General features: G+C 38.0%; 1 protein-coding gene across 2 annotated transcripts in view; it reads left to right on the forward strand.

Annotated features, from left to right (window-relative positions):
• Window positions 1–10,452, forward strand: part of hs6st3a (heparan sulfate 6-O-sulfotransferase 3a) — a 50,925-nt gene extending 40,473 nt beyond the window's left edge. The window contains exons 2-3 of one of the 2 annotated variants that reach the window (XM_077199661.1): window positions 8,211–8,931; window positions 9,911–10,452. In XM_077199661.1, the coding sequence (XP_077055776.1) occupies window positions 8,211–8,931; window positions 9,911–9,940 (751 nt within the window). In that variant the 3' untranslated portion in view covers window positions 9,941–10,452. Of the gene's footprint in view, window positions 1–8,210; window positions 8,935–9,910 lie in introns of both variants that reach the window. The other variant, XM_077199660.1, reaches the window with a different exon arrangement.
• The last annotated feature ends 9,582 nt before the right edge of the window (window positions 10,453–20,034 follow it).

Below are 20,034 nucleotides of genomic sequence, written 5' to 3' on the forward strand. Positions count from 1 at the left end.
TATTAAAGCTTTTAGTTTACATATCTGTAGCAGCCTATCTGGAACTGAGAACTAGTCCTTATTCAGAACAATTACAAAAAGAAATGCCACCTTGTGTCTTTTATTCCATTAACAGTTCTTTGATGCTGCATATGGAAATTGCTACACTAAAATATTTGGACAGTGTTTTCTGCATCTTTCTGTTGCATTGCTCTTTTTACCCAGTTCTTTTTAATAAATTGTTTAAAGTCACACAATTATTGTTTTGGGTGGGAATATTGCAGTGTTTGTTATTAATGATTTATCTATGACCATCATTATTTTTTTTAATCCATGTGCCCTCGTGGTCTTTAATCAAAATAACCTTCCCTATTGCAGCGACATCTCTTCTCGGATGACGTGTTTATTGGTGCGAGGGTGGAGCAACCTGTCACTCACATGAGATTGACCAATACAATTCAACGATCCAATCAGTTCCCAATGGAACTTGAAAATGTTTTATTGATTCGAGAAGCCATTTCACTCGGATATACTTCAGAAGAAAAAACGATCACAACTTCAGTTTCATGCTGACTTAGAAAAACAAAAAAATAAAACATTAGCTGTGAACTTACGAGTTATTTGTTTGAATCAATCTACGCATTAATCAATATAAGCTGGTAGCTGTGTTTTGGAACATGTTAGGCCTATATTATACTACATAGTTAGCAGTGTTGTTATTGTGTGTCAAAACTAAAACTATTAAAAATAATTTTCATTAATTGAAATAAAGCTGAAATAACATAAAATATATCGATATCGATAAGTTTAATAAAGTAATTTGATGCATGTTTATCAAATTATAAAAATAATAAAATAATTTTAAATTGAAGTGCTAAAATGACTAACTCTGAAATTAAAATAAATTAAAACTAAATATGAATATTAAAAAAACAAATCCTATTACCATTTTTTAAAACTTAAACTAAAATTAAAACAAAAACTGAAAATATAAAAATAACAGCTAATTTAAATATTAATAAATACTATAATGGTATATTAATGATAAGACTGATATGATCATTTCCACGCACTTTCCATGCCTACTTGTCTTGCAATAATTTATCCAATAGGTTACTTGCTATTAGAAGTCTATTATGTTTCATTTAGCGTTAGCATAAAAACGGAGCTGGCATCTTGCACTCTGCTTCCTCAGTAATTCAATTCATTTGATATTAGTGGGTGTTTTAGCTGTACAGGAGGCAGAGAACACATTATCCCTCACTCCTCTGGTCATTTAAGTAAGTGGTCTAATGTGCTAGCCGCTCTCTCAGCCACTACACACATACAGACCTTTTTTCTCACTAACCAAATTAGCATCTGCGCTAGACCACTCAATTAGGCCTGCACAAACTAATGGACCTCTGAAATTTTCTCTGCCTCTCAGTTTTGAAATCACTCTGAATTGTTCAGTGTCAATCAATAGCAAACTCAGGAACACTACATATTTATAGAACTATGAATATATACAGTATTGGAATTAAATATGATTTAACATGCTGCGAGGGTAGCTGTCACCTCGTCCACACCAAATTTATGAATATTTTCTGTAACATTGTGTTTGGAGTCACTGTAACACCCGCCAACCCGCATTAGCGGGTGGATTTCAGCAGTGGCGTGTAACGCATTCATTCCTACTAGCCAGCTTGGCAGGTTGAAAGGTTGCGCATCATTTTACCCATTCACGCAGATTTTGCGCTCAAACCCAAAGTGCGAACACATAAAGCCGCCTCTCAGTACTAAATTGAGCTTTTCGCTGCTTATTTAAGTGAACGTAAACCATTGAGAAATAAAATGCATGTGTAACAGTATAATGGATCCGCGTGTCAGTCTTAAAGTGACAGCAGCCTAATATACCTGCTGCCAAATATGAGATAATATTAAAAATATTTATATGGCAGTTTTTCCCCATGGTATCGATGTCAAAATTGTGGCCAGTGAAAATGCTGGGTGGCTAGTAACTTTGGAAAACCACTAGCCACAGTGGCTGGTGAGCAAAAAAGTTAATACACGTGTCAGTAAGTCGTTCCCACGGCTTACTAATACGTCAGTACGTTTGACTAAATCATTCCCTTGTTTTAAGTAAATCGTGCGCAAAATATAATAAATCGTTCTCTTGATTTACTAAACCGTGGCCTTGTTGTACTAATTCGTTCCCTTGTTTTAGTTAAATCAAAACAAGGGAACAAATTAGTTCAATGTGGCTATGATTTACTAAAACAAGGGAACTAATTGATAAATCGTTGGAAGGAAATCTTAATTTGTGGCCATGATTTACTAAATCGAGAGAACAAATTCTTAATTTGAATGAATGAATGAATCATAAGAACTGTAAAAAAATATGGACGTAGTGTCCGTAATGTCACTAGGTTTTTGAAGAGCGTTTTTGAAGCCCAAAGTGGGCGGAGCCAGCCGTCGCCATCTTGGTAGTGCCTCTTTCCCAGATAACCTAAAATGGGCAAAAAGGCGGGATTAGCTGAGGTGACGTGACGCTAACAGACAGCAGACAAACTACTAGTAATGACAGCAGTGGCAATCCACCTGCCACTCAAGTGGCAACGCCCTTAATCATGCAGAACTTTAAGGCTTAATATAATTTAAACGGATGAATTATAAAAACATTCACCCCTCTCACAACAAAATTAGCTATATAGACCAAAACCACTTTTTGTACCAGGCTGTAAACTGTATATTTTTCTGTCTAAGTCTATGGGATTGACTCTCTTTTGCAGCCTGTCTCTAGCGACCAGTCGATCAATTGCAATTTAAGTCACTTCCGTGTTGAATTTAAGAGAGAGATCGGAAGGTTGCCGCTTGAAATGAATTCTTAATTTTAATGGACAAACTATATAGTGTGACAACATGCCCCATGCGGTCATTGTGTGTTCAATTAACTGTATATACAGAAATTAAAAAAATAAAGCTACACTGAGAAATATTCACAGCTAAACGTGTGACAAATAGCACAAGTTTCCTATACAGGTGTGTGTTTACTTCTAAAAAATGTGTAAGTTTATCAGTGGATGTTCAATGAATTGATGATGTTCATTATAGTGATGCATTCCTGTAATCTGCTAGTCTGCCAGCCGGATAGAAAGTATTACTGTCATTGATTGTATATCGGTAATGAGAAGAGACTGCCTTCCTCTGAGCAACACTAATAGACTCTGAGCTGAGTAATTAAATAGTGCGCTTAAAAAACAATTTCACGAGATTAATTAGCACACCTCCGCGGAGATGGGGAGGAAGCTTTTACTCTGTTTTAATAGATTGGAAATCTATCTTTCTCTCGCTCTGTCATGCTTTTACAAGGCTCCCACAGTGACAGAAAACTTCAAGGCCTGGAAAATAAATGAAAATTTAGCTTAGAAGTCATGGATGGAAATTTCTGTTTTAAATATATATACACATTTCTAGATGGGATCTGCTTTCAGGTTTTGAGCTGTGGTACTGCGGGCTGTGCGATGCTCTTAATATGGGACACACTTCAAAAAAGCCTGCGCACTAACAATGAAGGAGAGCCACCAATTGAAGATAAAACCACTACTTTAATGAGAAAGTTGCAAACGTTTCGTTCACCTTTGTCAATAGGCGTGTTGGACTTGAAGAGGCGCTGCACAGACCGATCTTTCTATGACATCAAAAGCATACGGAGCCGTTTGCTCTCCTATCACTTTCACTGTACTTTGATGTTATACACCGATCGGTCTGTGCAAGCGCCACTTCGAGTCAAACACACCTAATTCCTCAGTCCAGAATATAACGATTATATTACTATAGTTACATGATTACATGGATCACATGGCCAACTTATAGTGTATATACTAACAATCCAGACAACATATTTGAACAACATACATAATCCATTAAATGAGCTCACTACACAATCTAATAAAGATTCTACCATTGCTCTGCTTACCTCATCTGCTGCCATCAAGGTTGACCATGTCCTCCATAAGCGAGATAAACTGTCTGAATCTAAGGCCGCCTCTTATGCATTTACTTTCTCCGCCTGCTCATGAGACGCAAGATTTGAGTCCATTACCTCTCCTATCTAAAGTTAAAAACAATAATAACAAAAAAAACTTTCATCAGCTAGATATTGCTCTTTGTTAGTGCTATAGTGTGTAAAACATGCTCATAAACCAATACATTCGCTAGTCCGGTAACTGTCCTTGTGAATCATTGCCCAGCTAACAGATTTTTGTTATAAGTAACATTCTGCAAACATTCAGTTTTGGTTATTGGAATGATTAAATGTCCTATAATATCTTGACATTAAATGTTTTTTAAAAGATATGTTGTTCCTGAAATGTTCTTTCGACTTAATTTTGATTAACAATTGAACATTCTAGGTCTAGGAACCTTGATTTGTAACATTCCAAGAACATAAAAATGTCCAGTTTCCTTATTGTTAATATAATGTTATTTAAAGGTATTTAAAGTATTATGTTCCTGAAACATTCTTTCAAACAGTCAAACACCTGCTATTAACAAGCAGAATCACTGAAGGAAAGAGAAACGACAAGAACGGAAACTACAACTGACTTCCAGCCAAAGCCTTAAATGAAATCATCTGAAGATAAAAGACATTAAATCTCTCAAGATCTCAGCAGAGGAGGATTAAACAACTCCACAAACAGCATTACCAGCTTCACTTTCACTTTCTTCGACTTCATTTCTGTCAGACATCTACAGAAGTTCTTATGAGAATTAACAGGTAAAGTTTAGATAATGATGTTTGTTTGAAAGTGTGTCGTTTGAAGTCACCATCATGGAACATCATGGTGTTCATCATGGACAATTTTTATGTTCTTGGAAAGTTACAAATCAACGTTCCAAGAATGTTCAATTGTTAATCAAAATTAGGTTAAGGCAACTTTTCAGGAACATCATGCCTTTTAAAACACGTTCCTATAACATCAAGAAAACCTCTTGCATTTTGCGGAAGAACATTGTTTTGGTTGTGCTTCGGCTCTGCGTGACTGACTGGTTGAATGTGGTTATTTCTCATTACTAAAAAATAGAGAGAAATGATCCTACTGCTCATAAAACATTCACTACTAGGCATAAGAGATATAACCTAAAAGGGAAGGATCTCAAGTTGACTAGCTGAAGACGTTACTGTATCTTAACCCATTAATAGATAAAAAAAAGAAAAAAGGAATTTATTTTCAAGGAAGTACCGCGTGGTACCGCATGGTAGAGAGAGAGAGAGAGAGAAAACTTTTAAAAAGTCTTTTATTTAAAATCTAAAATAATTAACCTTTTTATTGATCACAAATATCTTAAATTATAATATTTTTGTTAATTCTAGGCTATTCTTATACTTTTTTTATTTATATTAAAATATTTTAATATACAGAATTAAAGGGTTAGTTCACCCAAAAATGAAAATTCTGTCAGTAATTACTCACCCTCATGTTGTTCCAACCCCGTAAGTCTTTCGTTCATCTTCGGAACACGAAATAAGATATTTTTGATGAAATCTGAGAGCTGGCAATTTTTGGGTGAACTAACTAACCCTTTAAAGTGTGTCCTGATACAGTATGTGGTGCATGAGTTTGAGTCCTTCAAATTATTGTATCTAGCAGGCATAACTACAAGAACTTACACATCAGAAAGACTAGCCCAAATCCATTTCAAAAGGTTCTTTTTGTTGAAGGCTTAATTGCAAGGAAAACTTTTTAAAGGTATAGTTCACACAGAAATGAAAATTCTCTCATCATTTACTCACCCTCATCCCATCCCCGTTATAAAAGCAAACGATAGAAAGAAGAAAAATACTCTCCTGGGTGCATTCCCAAGTTCAGCCTGACATAAATGTAAGTGCGTTGTGAAGATAATTTTTCCTAAAAATCTTTGATTGTGATTATCTGAAGAAAGAAAGTTGAATGCATCATGGATGGCATGAGGGTGAGTAAATGATAGACTTTTCATTTCTGGGTGAACTATCCCTTTGAATCCTTTTTTGAGTACTTTTTGAATGCTTCATGGATGCTTTATGCAGTAACAGACTGACCTCTGAGCAGCCTGTGATCAGCGATCTGACCTTCATTATCATATCATATCCTGCTCGGTTTGACTGTATTGAGCGGGTTAGCATTTGACAGTGCTTCTCCAATAGGTCAGTGCTGAAGAGCAGATGGATTACCTTAGTGGAGCGTTATTGATTTCACTGCATTATAATGCCATAGCCAGTATGACATTCTGGCCCGTAATTTGACCGTGATGTGGCAGATCACTCGATAGATCTCAGACCGGTTTCCAAGCATGACATCACATCCCAACATATCCCTTTACCCAGAAATTTTAACTGCACCCTGCAAGCTAAAATGTGAAATTCATACCCAAGACCACTGCATCTCCAGCACTTGTTTTTGCATGTTGCGTCTCTTGCCACATAAGAAAATATTTGCTCAAAGAGGATGCAAATGAATGTTGTTTTCCTGAGTTCTCGTAGATGATTTGTGTCCATGTGTCAGTGGCGCTCCTCTCATTGAGCTGATTGGAAATAATGTGCTCCTCACGCAGGAGGTAACAATCCCAGCAAGAGGAAATGAGACAAATGATGAGGAACTCGGTGACAATGAGCAGACCACGTCTCACAGCGCGTTCACTCCGGCATGAGCACGCTATTCTGAGCCCAGAGCGATTTCATTGCCGAGATAGAAAATTGGATGTTTTATCGGGGCTGTTTTTCTCATTTTCAGATAAATATTATTTGTAAACTAGTTTTCTTTTTGAGACTGTGAAATATTAAAGGAAGTTTCTTGGCTATCACTTGTATCATTTCTCTTCTATTCAGACTATGAGAATATAATGTGGTTAGAATCAGGCTGTCGTATTGAAGTATGGGAGAAGGTTTCTCTGTCTGAATGATTAGCTGTACTGAAATAATTAGCAAGAAATACTCAGGAAATCCTGCATGGTAATTTTAATGAGGAACGCTACCAAAAATACTATTTTTAATCAGCATCTTTGTCTTGTTTTTCAGTAAAACTGCCTAAACATTATCGGCAATCTGACACGCTGTTGTTTTTCCACTTATTCAAAAAGGCCATTACAGAATGTATAAAAATGTGTAAACATCCTAAAAACAAAATAACAATTGTTTTTTAAACTGGGGTGGTCTGCAGAAAGTTTCAGTAAAGCATATTAAAACTTAGAAAATAAAATGTTGCAATTTACATAATTGGACAAATATTGTTTGCTCTGTTTTATGAAGACTGGGTGGAAGTCATGATATTTATTATATTTTTTTTCTATTTACAGACAAAAAAAAATTATCTTCGGGTACTATACTGTAATGGTGGATAGAAAAAAGATCAAGTACACTGTCAAGTAAATATTTTCCAGATAATATTTCACACACATGTATAATTCTCATAATATATTAAATTTGATGTCATGTAAATGTGATGTTTATGTCTTTATTTACATTACCATTCAAAAGTTTGGTACAATTTAGATTTTTTGGTACATTTTTTGGTAAAATATGTTTATGTTTTTTAAAGAAGTCTATTATGTTCACCAAGGCTTCCTTTATTTGATAAAAAAAACCTCAGTAATATTGTGAAATATTATTACAATTTAAAAGAACAGCTTTCTATTTGAATTTATTTAATTTATTCCTGTGATGCAAAGCTGAATTTTCAGCATCATTACTGCAGTCTTCAGTGTCACATGATCCTTTAGAAATCATTCTGATATGCTGCTCAAGAAACATTAATTATTATAATGTTGAAAACAGTTGTGCTCCTTAATATTTTTTGTGGAAACTTTGATAATTTTTTTCAGGATTCTATAATGGATATAACGTTCCTAAGAACAGCATATTTTTTTAAAATAGAAATCTTTTGTTACCTTATAAACGTCTTCATTTCAGTTTAATGCATCCTTGTTAAACAAAAGTGTTCATTTCTTATTTAATTTCTTTCAAAAAAGAAAAATCTTACTGACCCCAATGCTTTGAATGATAATATATAGCAGGTTTAGGAAGAGGGTCCCTCCCAGCAAATCATTATATTTGGAGGTCTGTGGCTTCAAAAGGTTTGAAAACCCATGTCTTACAGTAAAATTTTGTGAGGTCTACATCCTTAGGAATAGTTCTGTCATCATTTACTCAGATAGAAACAGACTTTTTATTTTATTTTATTCTAGATGCCTCATCCTCTGTGTTCTCTTCCCAGGAACTTCTACTACATCACGCTGTTGCGGGACCCCGTGTCGCGTTACCTGAGCGAGTGGAAGCATGTGCAGCGCGGTGCCACGTGGAAGACGGCGCTTCACATGTGCGACGGGCGTCCTGCCACCCCAGACGAGTTGCCGTCCTGCTACAGCAGTGAGGACTGGACCGGCGTGTCTCTCGAGGAGTTCATGGCCTGCCCCTCTAACCTGGCCAACAACCGGCAGACTCGCATGCTGGCCGATCTCAGCCTGGTGGGCTGCTACAACCTGTCCTCCATGAGCGAAGAACGGCGCGCCGAACTGCTCCTCAGCAGCGCCAAGCGCAACCTGCGGCGCATGGCCTTTTTCGGCCTGACTGAGTTCCAGCGCAAAACACAGTTCCTTTTTGAGAGGACGTTTGGCTTGCACTTCATCGCCGCCTTCACTCAGATTAACGGGACCCGGGCGGCCGGGGTCAATGTGGGGACGCCCACCCGGAGGCGCATAGAGGAGCTCAATGCACTAGACGTGCAGCTATACGAGTACGCCAGGGAGCTTTTCTCACGCCGCGTGCAGTACTGCCACCATCAGGAGCGACAGGAGGAGAGGAAGAGGAAACGAGAGCAACGCAGGAGAATGAAGCAACAGAAAGCATCACAGATTCAGCAACGGGAGGACGACGAGCGAAAAGATGCAGAGGAGGAGATGGAGTTAACTGGGGTGACGGAGGACTACAGCAGTCAGGTGGTGAGGTGGTGATGCCTTGCTCTCTGGTTATGTTCAGAATAACATACTACTCAAGAAGGAGACACATTCCTGTTTACACCTGGTGTTTTAATCCGTCTCTGTTATCCGTGTTTTAAATCTGTCCACTTTTAACCACTTCTGTCCTGATTTATTCAAGGGGAGGGTCTATAGGCGGGTTAATGTATGGTTTTTTTTCAGATCTTTCTATCTAATGGGAAAAATAAGCTTGCACAATTTACATATGAACACAACAGAGACGACGAGAAAACACAGAAAACAGCATGAGTGCATGTTAGACATCAGGAATTGTGAGAGAACATTGTGCTTGGTACATTTTTCGTCTTCAAACCAAACTTGGGTCTCCAGCCGACAAAGTTTAAATCCCGTCTGTCTAGTGCGCTTCCTGTAATGTTTACGCATGAGGTCAGGAGGTGAAGAGTAGGCGTTTTTGTGGCTGTTTGAACACATTCTGTCACATGAGCGTTTACAAAGCAATCCGGTCAATGTGTTTTCGACTACATCTGGAAGTGGTCGAAAGTGGACAAGCTCAAAATGTTTTAGACCCTGTTTACACCTGTATTTAGCGTCGTCTACTTGTGATCCGATCAACCAAAACGCATCTTAATAGGTGTAAACAGGGCCAAAATGTGCATTCAAAATAGATGTAGTTCATAAAGCAAAACAAAACATTAAGAGAAAACTCAACACAGCACCAAAATTGTATATTTTATGAAAGTAAACAAAAAGGTTTTTAAAATAAAACATTTAATATAACTGCATAACCAACAAAATGCAAATTATTTAGATAATTTACATTCCCCTGAGAAACTTTGCATTCACTCAAAAAGAAAACAAAAGTTTTGTGAGCTTTACTTACTGTTTGTATACATCATACTGTATTCGTTTAGTACTAACTAGTATTCTATTCTGAACATAACCTCTGTCTGTTTCCATTTATCTTCATCCTCTCCAACAGGTCTCCTCCTATTCCTCCTCTTTTGTCTGATGGTCAGTGAACCCGAGCCCACTTAAGAACATCATAAAGAACTTTACCAGCAATTGTAATGTTTTAATCCATTCTGATGAAATTGGGAACTTGTTTCAGCCTACAGTTTATTGTCATCACAACATGGCGGACTTATTAGAAAAAACTATGACTATAATAGCCAATGAAGTGATTTAAGAGGAGCAACAACTGAATGTTATTTGACTGAAAACCATTTTGCAATACCAAACAGCAATTTTCTCTGTTTGTTTTTCTGGTTTGGAAAATGTTAAAATAAGGGACGTGTATACGTACAGTGGACACACATCCAAAAAGTCTGATTGACCAGTATGTCTACTTGAATCTTTTTGTGTTTGCCTGTTTTCCTCAGTTTGTAAAGGGTGTGAGATTGTGAGATTATACAAATTAAAAAAAAATAGAATGAGAAAGATGTTTGCATGGTCACAACTAAATTGATTTGTTTTACAAGTGTACTTATTGAGTCAAATAAAGAAGTGTTATATATCTGAAAATTATCTGATCATTTAGCTCCAAACATGATTTTTTTCTTTCATCAAAAGCGGCTCTTTTCCATAGAGATAAAATGTATAATGGTTTATAAGAAAAACTGTAAGTTCCCAAGTTGGACAGGCCATAAACTTTAAACATTGCAGCTGTGACTGGTAGCCTACTATTAATTAGTTTTTTCCTCAACAACTACACCGCATTGTCTTGTCTTTGAAGTAGTGCATATTTACAGTACATATATATAATCATTTGAAGCATATTGTATGTTTTACATACTGCAAGAATAGCCTGTATTTGACTGAAATTCTAGAATTGTCAGCAAGCTGACTATCTCTAGCACGATAAATGTTTATTCACTAAAAAGCGCACAGCTATCTTTAGAATTTTGTGTTTGAACTTACTTTTTTTTCAGTGGCTCTGTATATTTCTATGGCATTGCTGTCGAAGAGTAATTAGCTGGTAAAGTGGATTTACTTATTATAGAGTTAACAAACGTTATCATGAGCACTGTAATATTTGATGTGGTTGTCATAACAAATATTTCTACCAGAAAGACTCGGGAGGCAAAATACCGTAAAAGTATACATTTATTAACAGCCCAGCAAGCAATATTATGATACAAAGTTCTTTGGCGTAGGCCCCGTCCGTAACTCGCAACCCGCGGGTACGGAATCTGCATTTCCTGCCTGAAGATGAAGGCAGTGGCGCAGTCGACCCCCTGGGAGGTATGGGGAAGGGACCATCCTGGTGGTGGTGGGGAGGATGGAGGTAAATGTAGGCGTCAGCATCTGCGAACTCAGGCATGTGTAAGTACCGATCTTTTATACTATAAGTATTAGAACATGATTGGAGAAGGTAATAAGTGACGTAACAAATGAGTCTTCCCGGCAGAACTTCCGCTAAAGCTTTCATTTACGTCTACAGTAGACATTAAATAATTTGGCTTCAATATGATTTTTCCAATAAATAGGTAAGAATAAACTTGGTGTCCTCCATGATTCCTGTTATCTGAAGCTATTAGCATGCTCGAGGCGTTCTAGACTGATGTCCAGTGTGGCGGATCCCCCTGTGATGTCGGCGTGAGCAGCCTTCATCCCAAGTCTTGGGCTCTCAAGCCCCCCAGCCTCAGCACTGTCTACCCCGGGGTTGTTCCCATGTCTTCTGTGCTACCTGTTATGGCGGCAGCCATTATGTGTGTTTGGGCTGCACACACCTTGCCTGTTTCTCCCGAGGCGGCGGTGGCATTTTCCTCTGAACATTCTGTGTCCCCTGATGGCTTCGCTACAACCCCAAAGGCTGCTTCTAAACAACAGCTGTGACTCGATCATGGAGGTCATCCTCAAACTGCCTGTCGGCCCTGATACAACCACGAATGTAGCCTGTGAACTTGTCCGCCCAGATACGACCATGGAGGTCCCTAACTAACGCCCTGCCTGTTCTGTCTCAAATTCCCTAGTCTTGCCGACTCCCCTGAAGTGGTCTTCAGTCCCGCCTGCACCGTGTCCTCAGCTCCACCTTGATGGTAACCAGTCCAGACATCCCAACTTGCAAGAAGTCATTTTCGGGAGGTATCTCTTTTTTTACACGCGGGTTTACACGCGCTTCAAGAGGCACACGCACACATTTGCACACACACACGAAAGTACTCTCGCTCTCTCCCTCTCTGTCGTGCGCGCGCTAGACGGTTTGGAGCTCACGAGCTCTAGATTCCGGGAGATTTGAACTAATTTGCGGGCATTAGGGAGCCGCTATCAATATGCGGGAGACTCCCGGAACTTCCGGGAGACTTGGGAAGTCTGCCAGTCCCGCCTGCTCTGCCGTGGTGGTCACCAGTCCATGTAACAATGGCAATTTTTGAATTGAAATACATGTAAAGATCAATAATTAACCAGCCTGCTCTGTGCTAGCTACCTGCAATACTTCTACCTCCAGTCCTTCCTCCATTCCATGGACCTGGCCCCCCATTCTGCCCCCATTCCACATCTACTCCACCTCCCTCGTTCGACTGTTTTGGAGTGTCTGGAAAGCCGCTATGTCATGATCCCGGTCTGTGTTCCCCTGTCTCGGTTTTGTGTTTATGGACTCTTGTTTGGAAGTGTGTTCTGTTCCCCATTGTTTTTGTTCTTCTTAGTTCAGTGTTTGTTGCCATAGTTGCCCTCATTAGTTGTCATAGTGACTAATCAGTTTCAGGTGTGCCTTGTTAACCTCTTGTTACCCTGTGTATTTATTCCCTGGTGTTTTAGGCTTAATTTTTCAGTTGTTGTCGTTGCATGATGTGTGAAGCTGTTGCACTCTTGCTCTGTGATCTGTTTAATTTTCCTGGTTTTACTCTCAGTATGGATTATCTTAGTTTTGGTTTTTAATAAAATTTGCCGCAACTGAATTCTCACCTCACTTAATCCCTGGCCAAACGTACATAACAGAAATTAATAAAGAGTCAGTTGTGTGTGTCTGGACAGACAGAGGGTCTGGGCATGCAGAAATGTGTGGTCTCCGGTGAGCTGTATGTGGTCATGCACAGAAGAGCTGTTGTGAGCTTCCAGCCTCACAGCTCTAATCTCCTGAAACCTTCAGAAATGGGCTCCCAAAATAGAACGCAGAAGCGAGCTCTGAAACAAAATTAAGGCAGATGAAAGGAAAATGAAATTCTGAATGAGGAAATCCAACAGCTCTGTCAATTCGGCAGCAGTGTGTGAAATCTTTACTGTACACTACATGGTACACTACAATGGAAAATACTGGAATAGCCAAAGCTTTTTTGAAAGGAAACATAATTTTTCACATAATTCACTTCATTTTTCTACACTATCATTCAAAAGTTTGGGGTCAGTTAGATTTTTTTTAATGTTTTTGGACGAGGTCTCATATTTTCACCTAGTCTGCATTTATTTGAACAAAAATACAGCAAAAAACATAATATTGTGAAATGTTATTACAATTTAAAATATCTGTTTTCTATTTGAATATACAATGTATTCCTGAGATGCAAAGCTGAATTTTCAGCATCACTACTCCAGTCGTCAGTGCCACATGATCCTTCAGAAATCATTCTAATATGCTGATATGCTGCTTATTATTATCAATGTTGAAAACTGTTGCTTAATATTTTTGTAGAAACCATCTTTTTTTTTTTTGGAATTGTGATAAAGTGTTTGTCACTTTCGATCAAAGTAATGCAACCTTAATTAATAAAAGTATTAACTTCTTAAACAAACAACAACAACAAAACAGACCCCAAACTTTTTTAGTGGGGATGTTTGTCTTAAAGGAACAGGACCTGAACATTTTGTCAGTCCAACTTATTTGGCTTTGTTCTGTGAAACTCTAAATGTTCACATTGCTCGCCGTAATACAAAGAAAGCATGACCAGAGGCTGTTAAATTCCAAAAAAGCATGGCCATATACGACTTGTGTGCTATATTGCAAGGACACTTAAGAGTCAGGCATTGGGTGTCACCAAACCGCTTCACATGAAAGGTAGAGCAGAAAATTAAACAGGTTACAGATGACATTCCAGAAGTACAGTAAAAAGAGGATCATGAATATGGAGGACAGGCTGTGAGCCTCTCCAGTGGCGACCGCAGCCCATTCAGCCATTACTCACAGCCCTGTTCTCTGTGTAGAGCGACAGGTTCAGGTGCTCTGGGAGTTTTTGCTAAAATGCTGCAGTGACCCATTCCTACACAGAAACATCCGTTTTGTGTTTATATAAGACTCCTGCAAAAGAAAAAAAGCACTCTTTGCACATATTGGCCCTATGGTTTATGGATTATCTTTTTTAACAATTACCAACCTGATTGTTTATTCCTATACTACAAAAAAATAAGATAAAAATAATTGAATATAAATACATGTAATATAAATATAAATACCATAAATATGTTTATTTTAGTTCTGTCAAATCGATTAATCGCGATTCATCACATCTAACATAAAAGTTTTTGTTTAAAGTGTATATATATTATTATTTATATATTGTGTGTTTGTTGTGTGTGTGTGTGTGTGTGTGTGTGTGTGTGTGTGTGTGTGTGTGTGTGTGTGTGTGTGTGTGTGTGTGTGTGTGTGTGTGTGTGTGTGTGTGTATTATACATATTATATAAACAAAAACTTTTATTTTAGATGCAATTAATCACAGTTAATTGTTTTGACAGCACTGGTTTTAACATATTTATATATGAAAGATTATACAATTTTAAATGCAAGTTTTAGGGAATAGATTAATGGATATTTATTATAAAATAAATATATTTATATCTAAATATATAAAAAACATACTAATTTGATGAAAGTTATACACTGTAATTGTATATGTGTCTTATTTATTTGTGCTAAAAAAAATCATGATAACCCTGGTCTCCTGTCATTTTGGCAGAGGAGGTAGATGAGGGACAGATAAATACAATCCACCTCTGCTAGTGAGCGAACGAGGTACAGAAAAACAACAATCAGTGCGAGACAAGTGTGTGGGAACAGCATGTCCAGGCTGTCATTCTCACACACTTTGGCATTTTCCCTTGGCAAATCTATATAAATGTCATTAATGAGCCTATCGCTGTGACTTTTTGTGCAGGTGACTGGCAGCAATCTGTCCTGATGACTTATGCATTGTACCATTTGCTTTCAGCAACATCAGGTACGTATCCCTAATTAATTTGTCCCATGCTCAGTAAGAAGGATGCAGAAGATATCACATTTCTACAGAAGACTGAAATAGCCACCCAATTTGCTCCCTCTACTTTCCACAGCGCCATGTGGGAAGATTGGGTGATTTTCTGTAAGTCAGAAGATGGTGAAACATCAGGGAAGAACATGGTAAAAAAAAAAAAGGGGAAAACGTTTCTCAACATTGATAGACAAGGCATGGTATAGTTTTGCATTAATGTTATGGGGGGGGGGGGGGGGGGGGGTTGCTTATTTGGGAAATTATTTAATCAATAATCTTCAAAATAAGCCAGAAAATGTCCTTATAGGCTAGCCTACTACATCCCTGCTGCGTTCATTAGAAAGTCATGAAGACAAATCTAATGAGTTAGGCTAAGCCTTCAAAATATCAACGCATTGAGCTTAATGACGCCGGGTTGAGGCTCTTGTGGTGGCGCTCACTTGACTGGCTCTATGGCAAGCTGTTTTGAATTGTATTAATTCCCAGGATATTAATTATTCATATCAACTGTGACGAGAAACATTGGGCCGTGAGAGAGCAGCGCGAGGCCGGTGGCGTGATTACGGATGAGAGACTCAAGCGCGACGCACCGGTCTCGTATCTCTCATGAAGGAGTGGAAGCATAAAAGACAGTGAAGAGAGAGAAAGGACAAGTCTGGACTTGTGTTTTATGTTTTAATATTTGACAGCAGTCGTCTGTGAGGGGCTGCTGTCTTTTACTTTCGTTTTGTATTTCTTTATTTTACGTTATTAAACTAAGCTCTTTAAATGTTCGCCGGTTCCCACCTCCTTCTTCCAATAACATTACATCAACAATTCAATTTTCACTAAAATGCTCATTCTATCAGGAATAGATTTCTAGTATGGCAATTTTTTATATCAAGAATTTAATTTCAACTAGTAATAACTATAATTCTTGATATCTATTCTTTGATATCATTCTTTATGTGGTTAGTGCAAATGTAGGCTATATTCTTGGTATAAACAATTGAATTGCTAGGAAAAATTATCACTAGTGACAATGTTAATTTCTGATATCAGGAATGTGTGATTGTTATTAAAGCCATTTTTAAATATCTGAAATCTAATTATTAATATCAGAAACACATTTTCAGATATCAGAAACGGCAAATGTAACAATACAGATATAACGAATTAACATTTCAACTAGTGAAAATTGAGTTTTTAATATCAGGAATTTATATTTTTTACTAGTTATAATTAAATTCTTTATATTAAAAAATAATATTTCTGCGTGTGATGATGTCATTGTTGATAGCCTATCAAGAATTACAATTTTTACTAGTGGAAATGTAATTCCTGCAAGAATAAGCATGTGAACATTACTGTTCATATCACAAATTCATATCCTGGGTCAAACTGGCTTGCCATACTGGCTCAGCTGATCCAGGAACAATATGACTGTGTCGCCATCTTCTGTCTGCCTCAGGCTGTTCACACTGTCTGCATTGCGCTGTCTGTCCTAATTAAAATCTCAATTCATCATGGTGCCTGCCTCGCTTACTACCTCAAAAATGACTGTAGCTAATGCCTGCCAATCCCACAGTGAGAACTGATGAGAAAAACCTACTCAAGTGCTCTGTGGGGAATATGTTGAGCAGAAAACCGATAACAGTTATTATTTGTCAGATTTAGCTAATTTTTGGGGACAAAAACTTTGCATTGGTTTCTATTTATGAATAGAATTTACTGACAATTGGTCTGAGTCTGAGGACCATATAACTGGTCATATTTTATAGCTGTCAACCTGGAAGCATTTCAGCACCAGATCAAAACAACAGACCTAGGACAAAACGTTCCTGTCCCTTTAAAAATCGTTTTCTCTTTAAAGACAAGCTGTCATTGAATAGAATATTGCTTTTAAAAGTATAAGTTTACAAAAACAATATATATATATATTAGACCGACAGCTGAAATGTTAACGTGCACCACTTAAAAATGAAAGGTCTGATTACCTAGAAAAATAATAGCACCTTTTCCTCAAAAGTTATGAACTCTTAACAACCTCAAAAGCTATAATTTTGTCTCATCAATTTTTGTGGGGTTTTAGAAGATTACAAATGTCACAGCAGAGAGGTTGAGCTGCTGGATGGTTGAGAGTGAAACCCTATAAATCAATATAGGTAAAAACATTTCCTTTCCTAAGGGAGTTCTTCAAAGGAAAACATTTTCACTGAGCACAAGCGCACAACATTCAGGAGGCAGAGTGTTCTGGACTGTATCTTTTGAGATAGAAAAAGCTTGTTATGTCAGCCTTGCCTCGGTAACTTCAGCAGACAAGCGTACATCAAAGACTGCCGCGCTCAATTACTGAGGAAATACTGAGAGATACAAGCACTAAATGTTCAGATATCCCTGAAGACAAACAACCCAAAGTGTTTTCTGTATGTGAACCTCGATCATTAGGTTATCAGATTATCAGTAGCGAATAATTCAAGATCGATTAGACTGAAACACACTACACAATTTTTAAAATCTGAACAGAGCTCAGAGACCAGAGATCATGGCTCTCATTTTGGTAAGACCGAAGAGGGATTTGAAAGGGATTATGATTCTGTAATGTCACCAGCTGGAGTGCCCTTGAGAGCCACCAGAGGGCACTCCACAACAGACAACATTGTCAATCGCTCACAAACTACTCCTCCCATAATTCTCTGCCTGGACTCATCAGCACTCATTGGTTTCACCTGTGTGTCATCTTCTTGTTTGCTCACCATACAAGCCTTGTTCTTTCTGTCATTCCCTGCAAAGTCTTGTATGTTGTTGCGCTGCATTTCTGAGCATTTCTCTGGTTCCATATATTTCGGTTTTTGGACTCTCTGCCTGTCTTTGGATTACCCGTTTGCCTTGTTCCTAGTGATGGCAAAACGAGGCTTCCTGAACCACTGAGACCTCGCAGCCCATTGCTTCACCCAAAGGTTCATTACTCGAAGCTTCATTCAGCATTGCTCACTAGTGACACCTAGCGACTGTTCAAAGAAGTAGCAGACAAATTAATTAATTCTGGACCAATGACCTGAGCAGACTTATGATGTCCGTATAAAGCCACTACCCACCCCGTTCTGTTTCATTTATTTATTTATTTTCTTCTCACTGTTAATGTCTGTAACCTTTCATTTGCAATAATAAAAAGACCTGAGCAGACATTTGTCCATTGCCTGGGTATAAAATAAAAGATGTAGCCTATCTTTCTCTGTCAGAATTTACTTGTGCAGAGACAACTGTCACACACACAGTTAATTAATTATTCATAAATTGTTTGGATAGTGAACAACAAAAGTGACACTGTGTTGCGTGCAGTGCTTATGGTGGAGGGAGTGTAATAAAGTAAACTGCAACAGAATAGTCTGGGGTGGAAAAAAGTTAAGAATTGTTTCTGGTGTGTTTTGTGCAGTGAACTTTTACTAGATTTAGTGCAGTGTTGTGCTTATGGGACTGGGGATTTAGAGGAGCAAACTGCAACACTGCAGTTTGGGGTAGGTGAAGGAAGGATTAGGCTACAATAGATTTTTATTGAGAAACAGAATTTTTTTAAGTGTGTTGTTGGGGTTTAGACGATTCCTCTTCTTGGACAAAACCTCTCCAGCCTTGGAAAATATCCTTGTGCAAGTATGGCAAAAAATGCAAGTGCCAGTTGGTATAAATGAGGATACTGATGTTTCTTTTGAGCCCAGACAGGGGAGGATTTCCTCTTTCTAGCTGGCTCCATTACCAGGAAAAAGGAAGAGACGCAAAAAGCAAACAAATCCAAAAGGGCGATCCAAAACAAAAAGCAGTCCAGATCCAAAAATCCAAATAATCTTGTCTCATAATATAACAAGACTATAATATAGCTATAATTAAAAATAATAATATACGTATTCTAAACTGATATAATGTAATAATATACAGCCCTAACATATGACTCAATAACGACAATAACAATGAGAGTACTTTGACTCTCTGACACTACTACTGCTTCTACTACTCCTAACAACACCCACAAGGTGGCGCGAGTTTCGAATCCCCTTTATCCGTAGCGACACTCTGACCGAACCGATGACGTATCCACACAAACCGATGCCTCGTTTGTCATTGGTCACGTGATTTTCACGTTAACAACACAAGCCTCGAATAGCGGCTTCATCTGGCACGCCCGTTTTTTCTCGACACAAGCTCCGACGCCTCGGTTCAAATGTAACATCACTACTTGTTCCCAACCTTGTGTGTTTGTGTGGACTGCCTACCTGTGTTTTGACCTTTTGCCTGTACATTGGATTATGTGTCTGTATTGCCCCATTATTAAAAGCTGCATTTGGATCTCAACGTTCTTGTGAAAGAAGAACTCATACTGCCGATCATTTCATGGTCAGAGAGTAGAGAGCAGCCAGAGAGTTCATGGCACTCACCCAAGTTGATAGCCTACTGGATGGAATTTGAACCCGAGTTCCTCTTATTTTAATTCACATGAGGAAAATCCAGATGAACAGATAATTGTCTTGGATGAAACGAGGGAATAACTGACTTCATTTATAATGCAAATTGCCAAATATATGGCAATATTTATTGAAATAATTCAATTATTAGTGGTTCTGAGTGGTGTCTTTAGATGGAGTTTAACTCCATCTAAAGACACCACTCAGAACCACTAATGCACTTATTATGTTTGCTGTGGTATTAATTACTCGTTTTAGACATCATGTTGATGCTTTAGAGTCTCGAGAATCCACATGCAGTTTTTTCACTTTTTGCTGTTTGTGTCAAAGTGATGCATCGTGATGCTTCCAGCAGAAAAAGATAAAAATAAGACTAATTCTTCAGAGAGTTGGAAACACAAGTCAAAACATTGTGTACCTTAAGTGAAGATCGATGTAATAAAACTGTTCATTTCCCCTCAGTTTACAGAGACGAGACCGATGTCTTA

Source organism: Siphateles boraxobius, unplaced genomic scaffold, assembly GCF_051911475.1.
Source record: "Siphateles boraxobius isolate OS27281-9 unplaced genomic scaffold, OSU_SipBor_1 41, whole genome shotgun sequence".
Classification (NCBI taxonomy): Eukaryota; Metazoa; Chordata; class Actinopteri; order Cypriniformes; family Leuciscidae; genus Siphateles; species Siphateles boraxobius.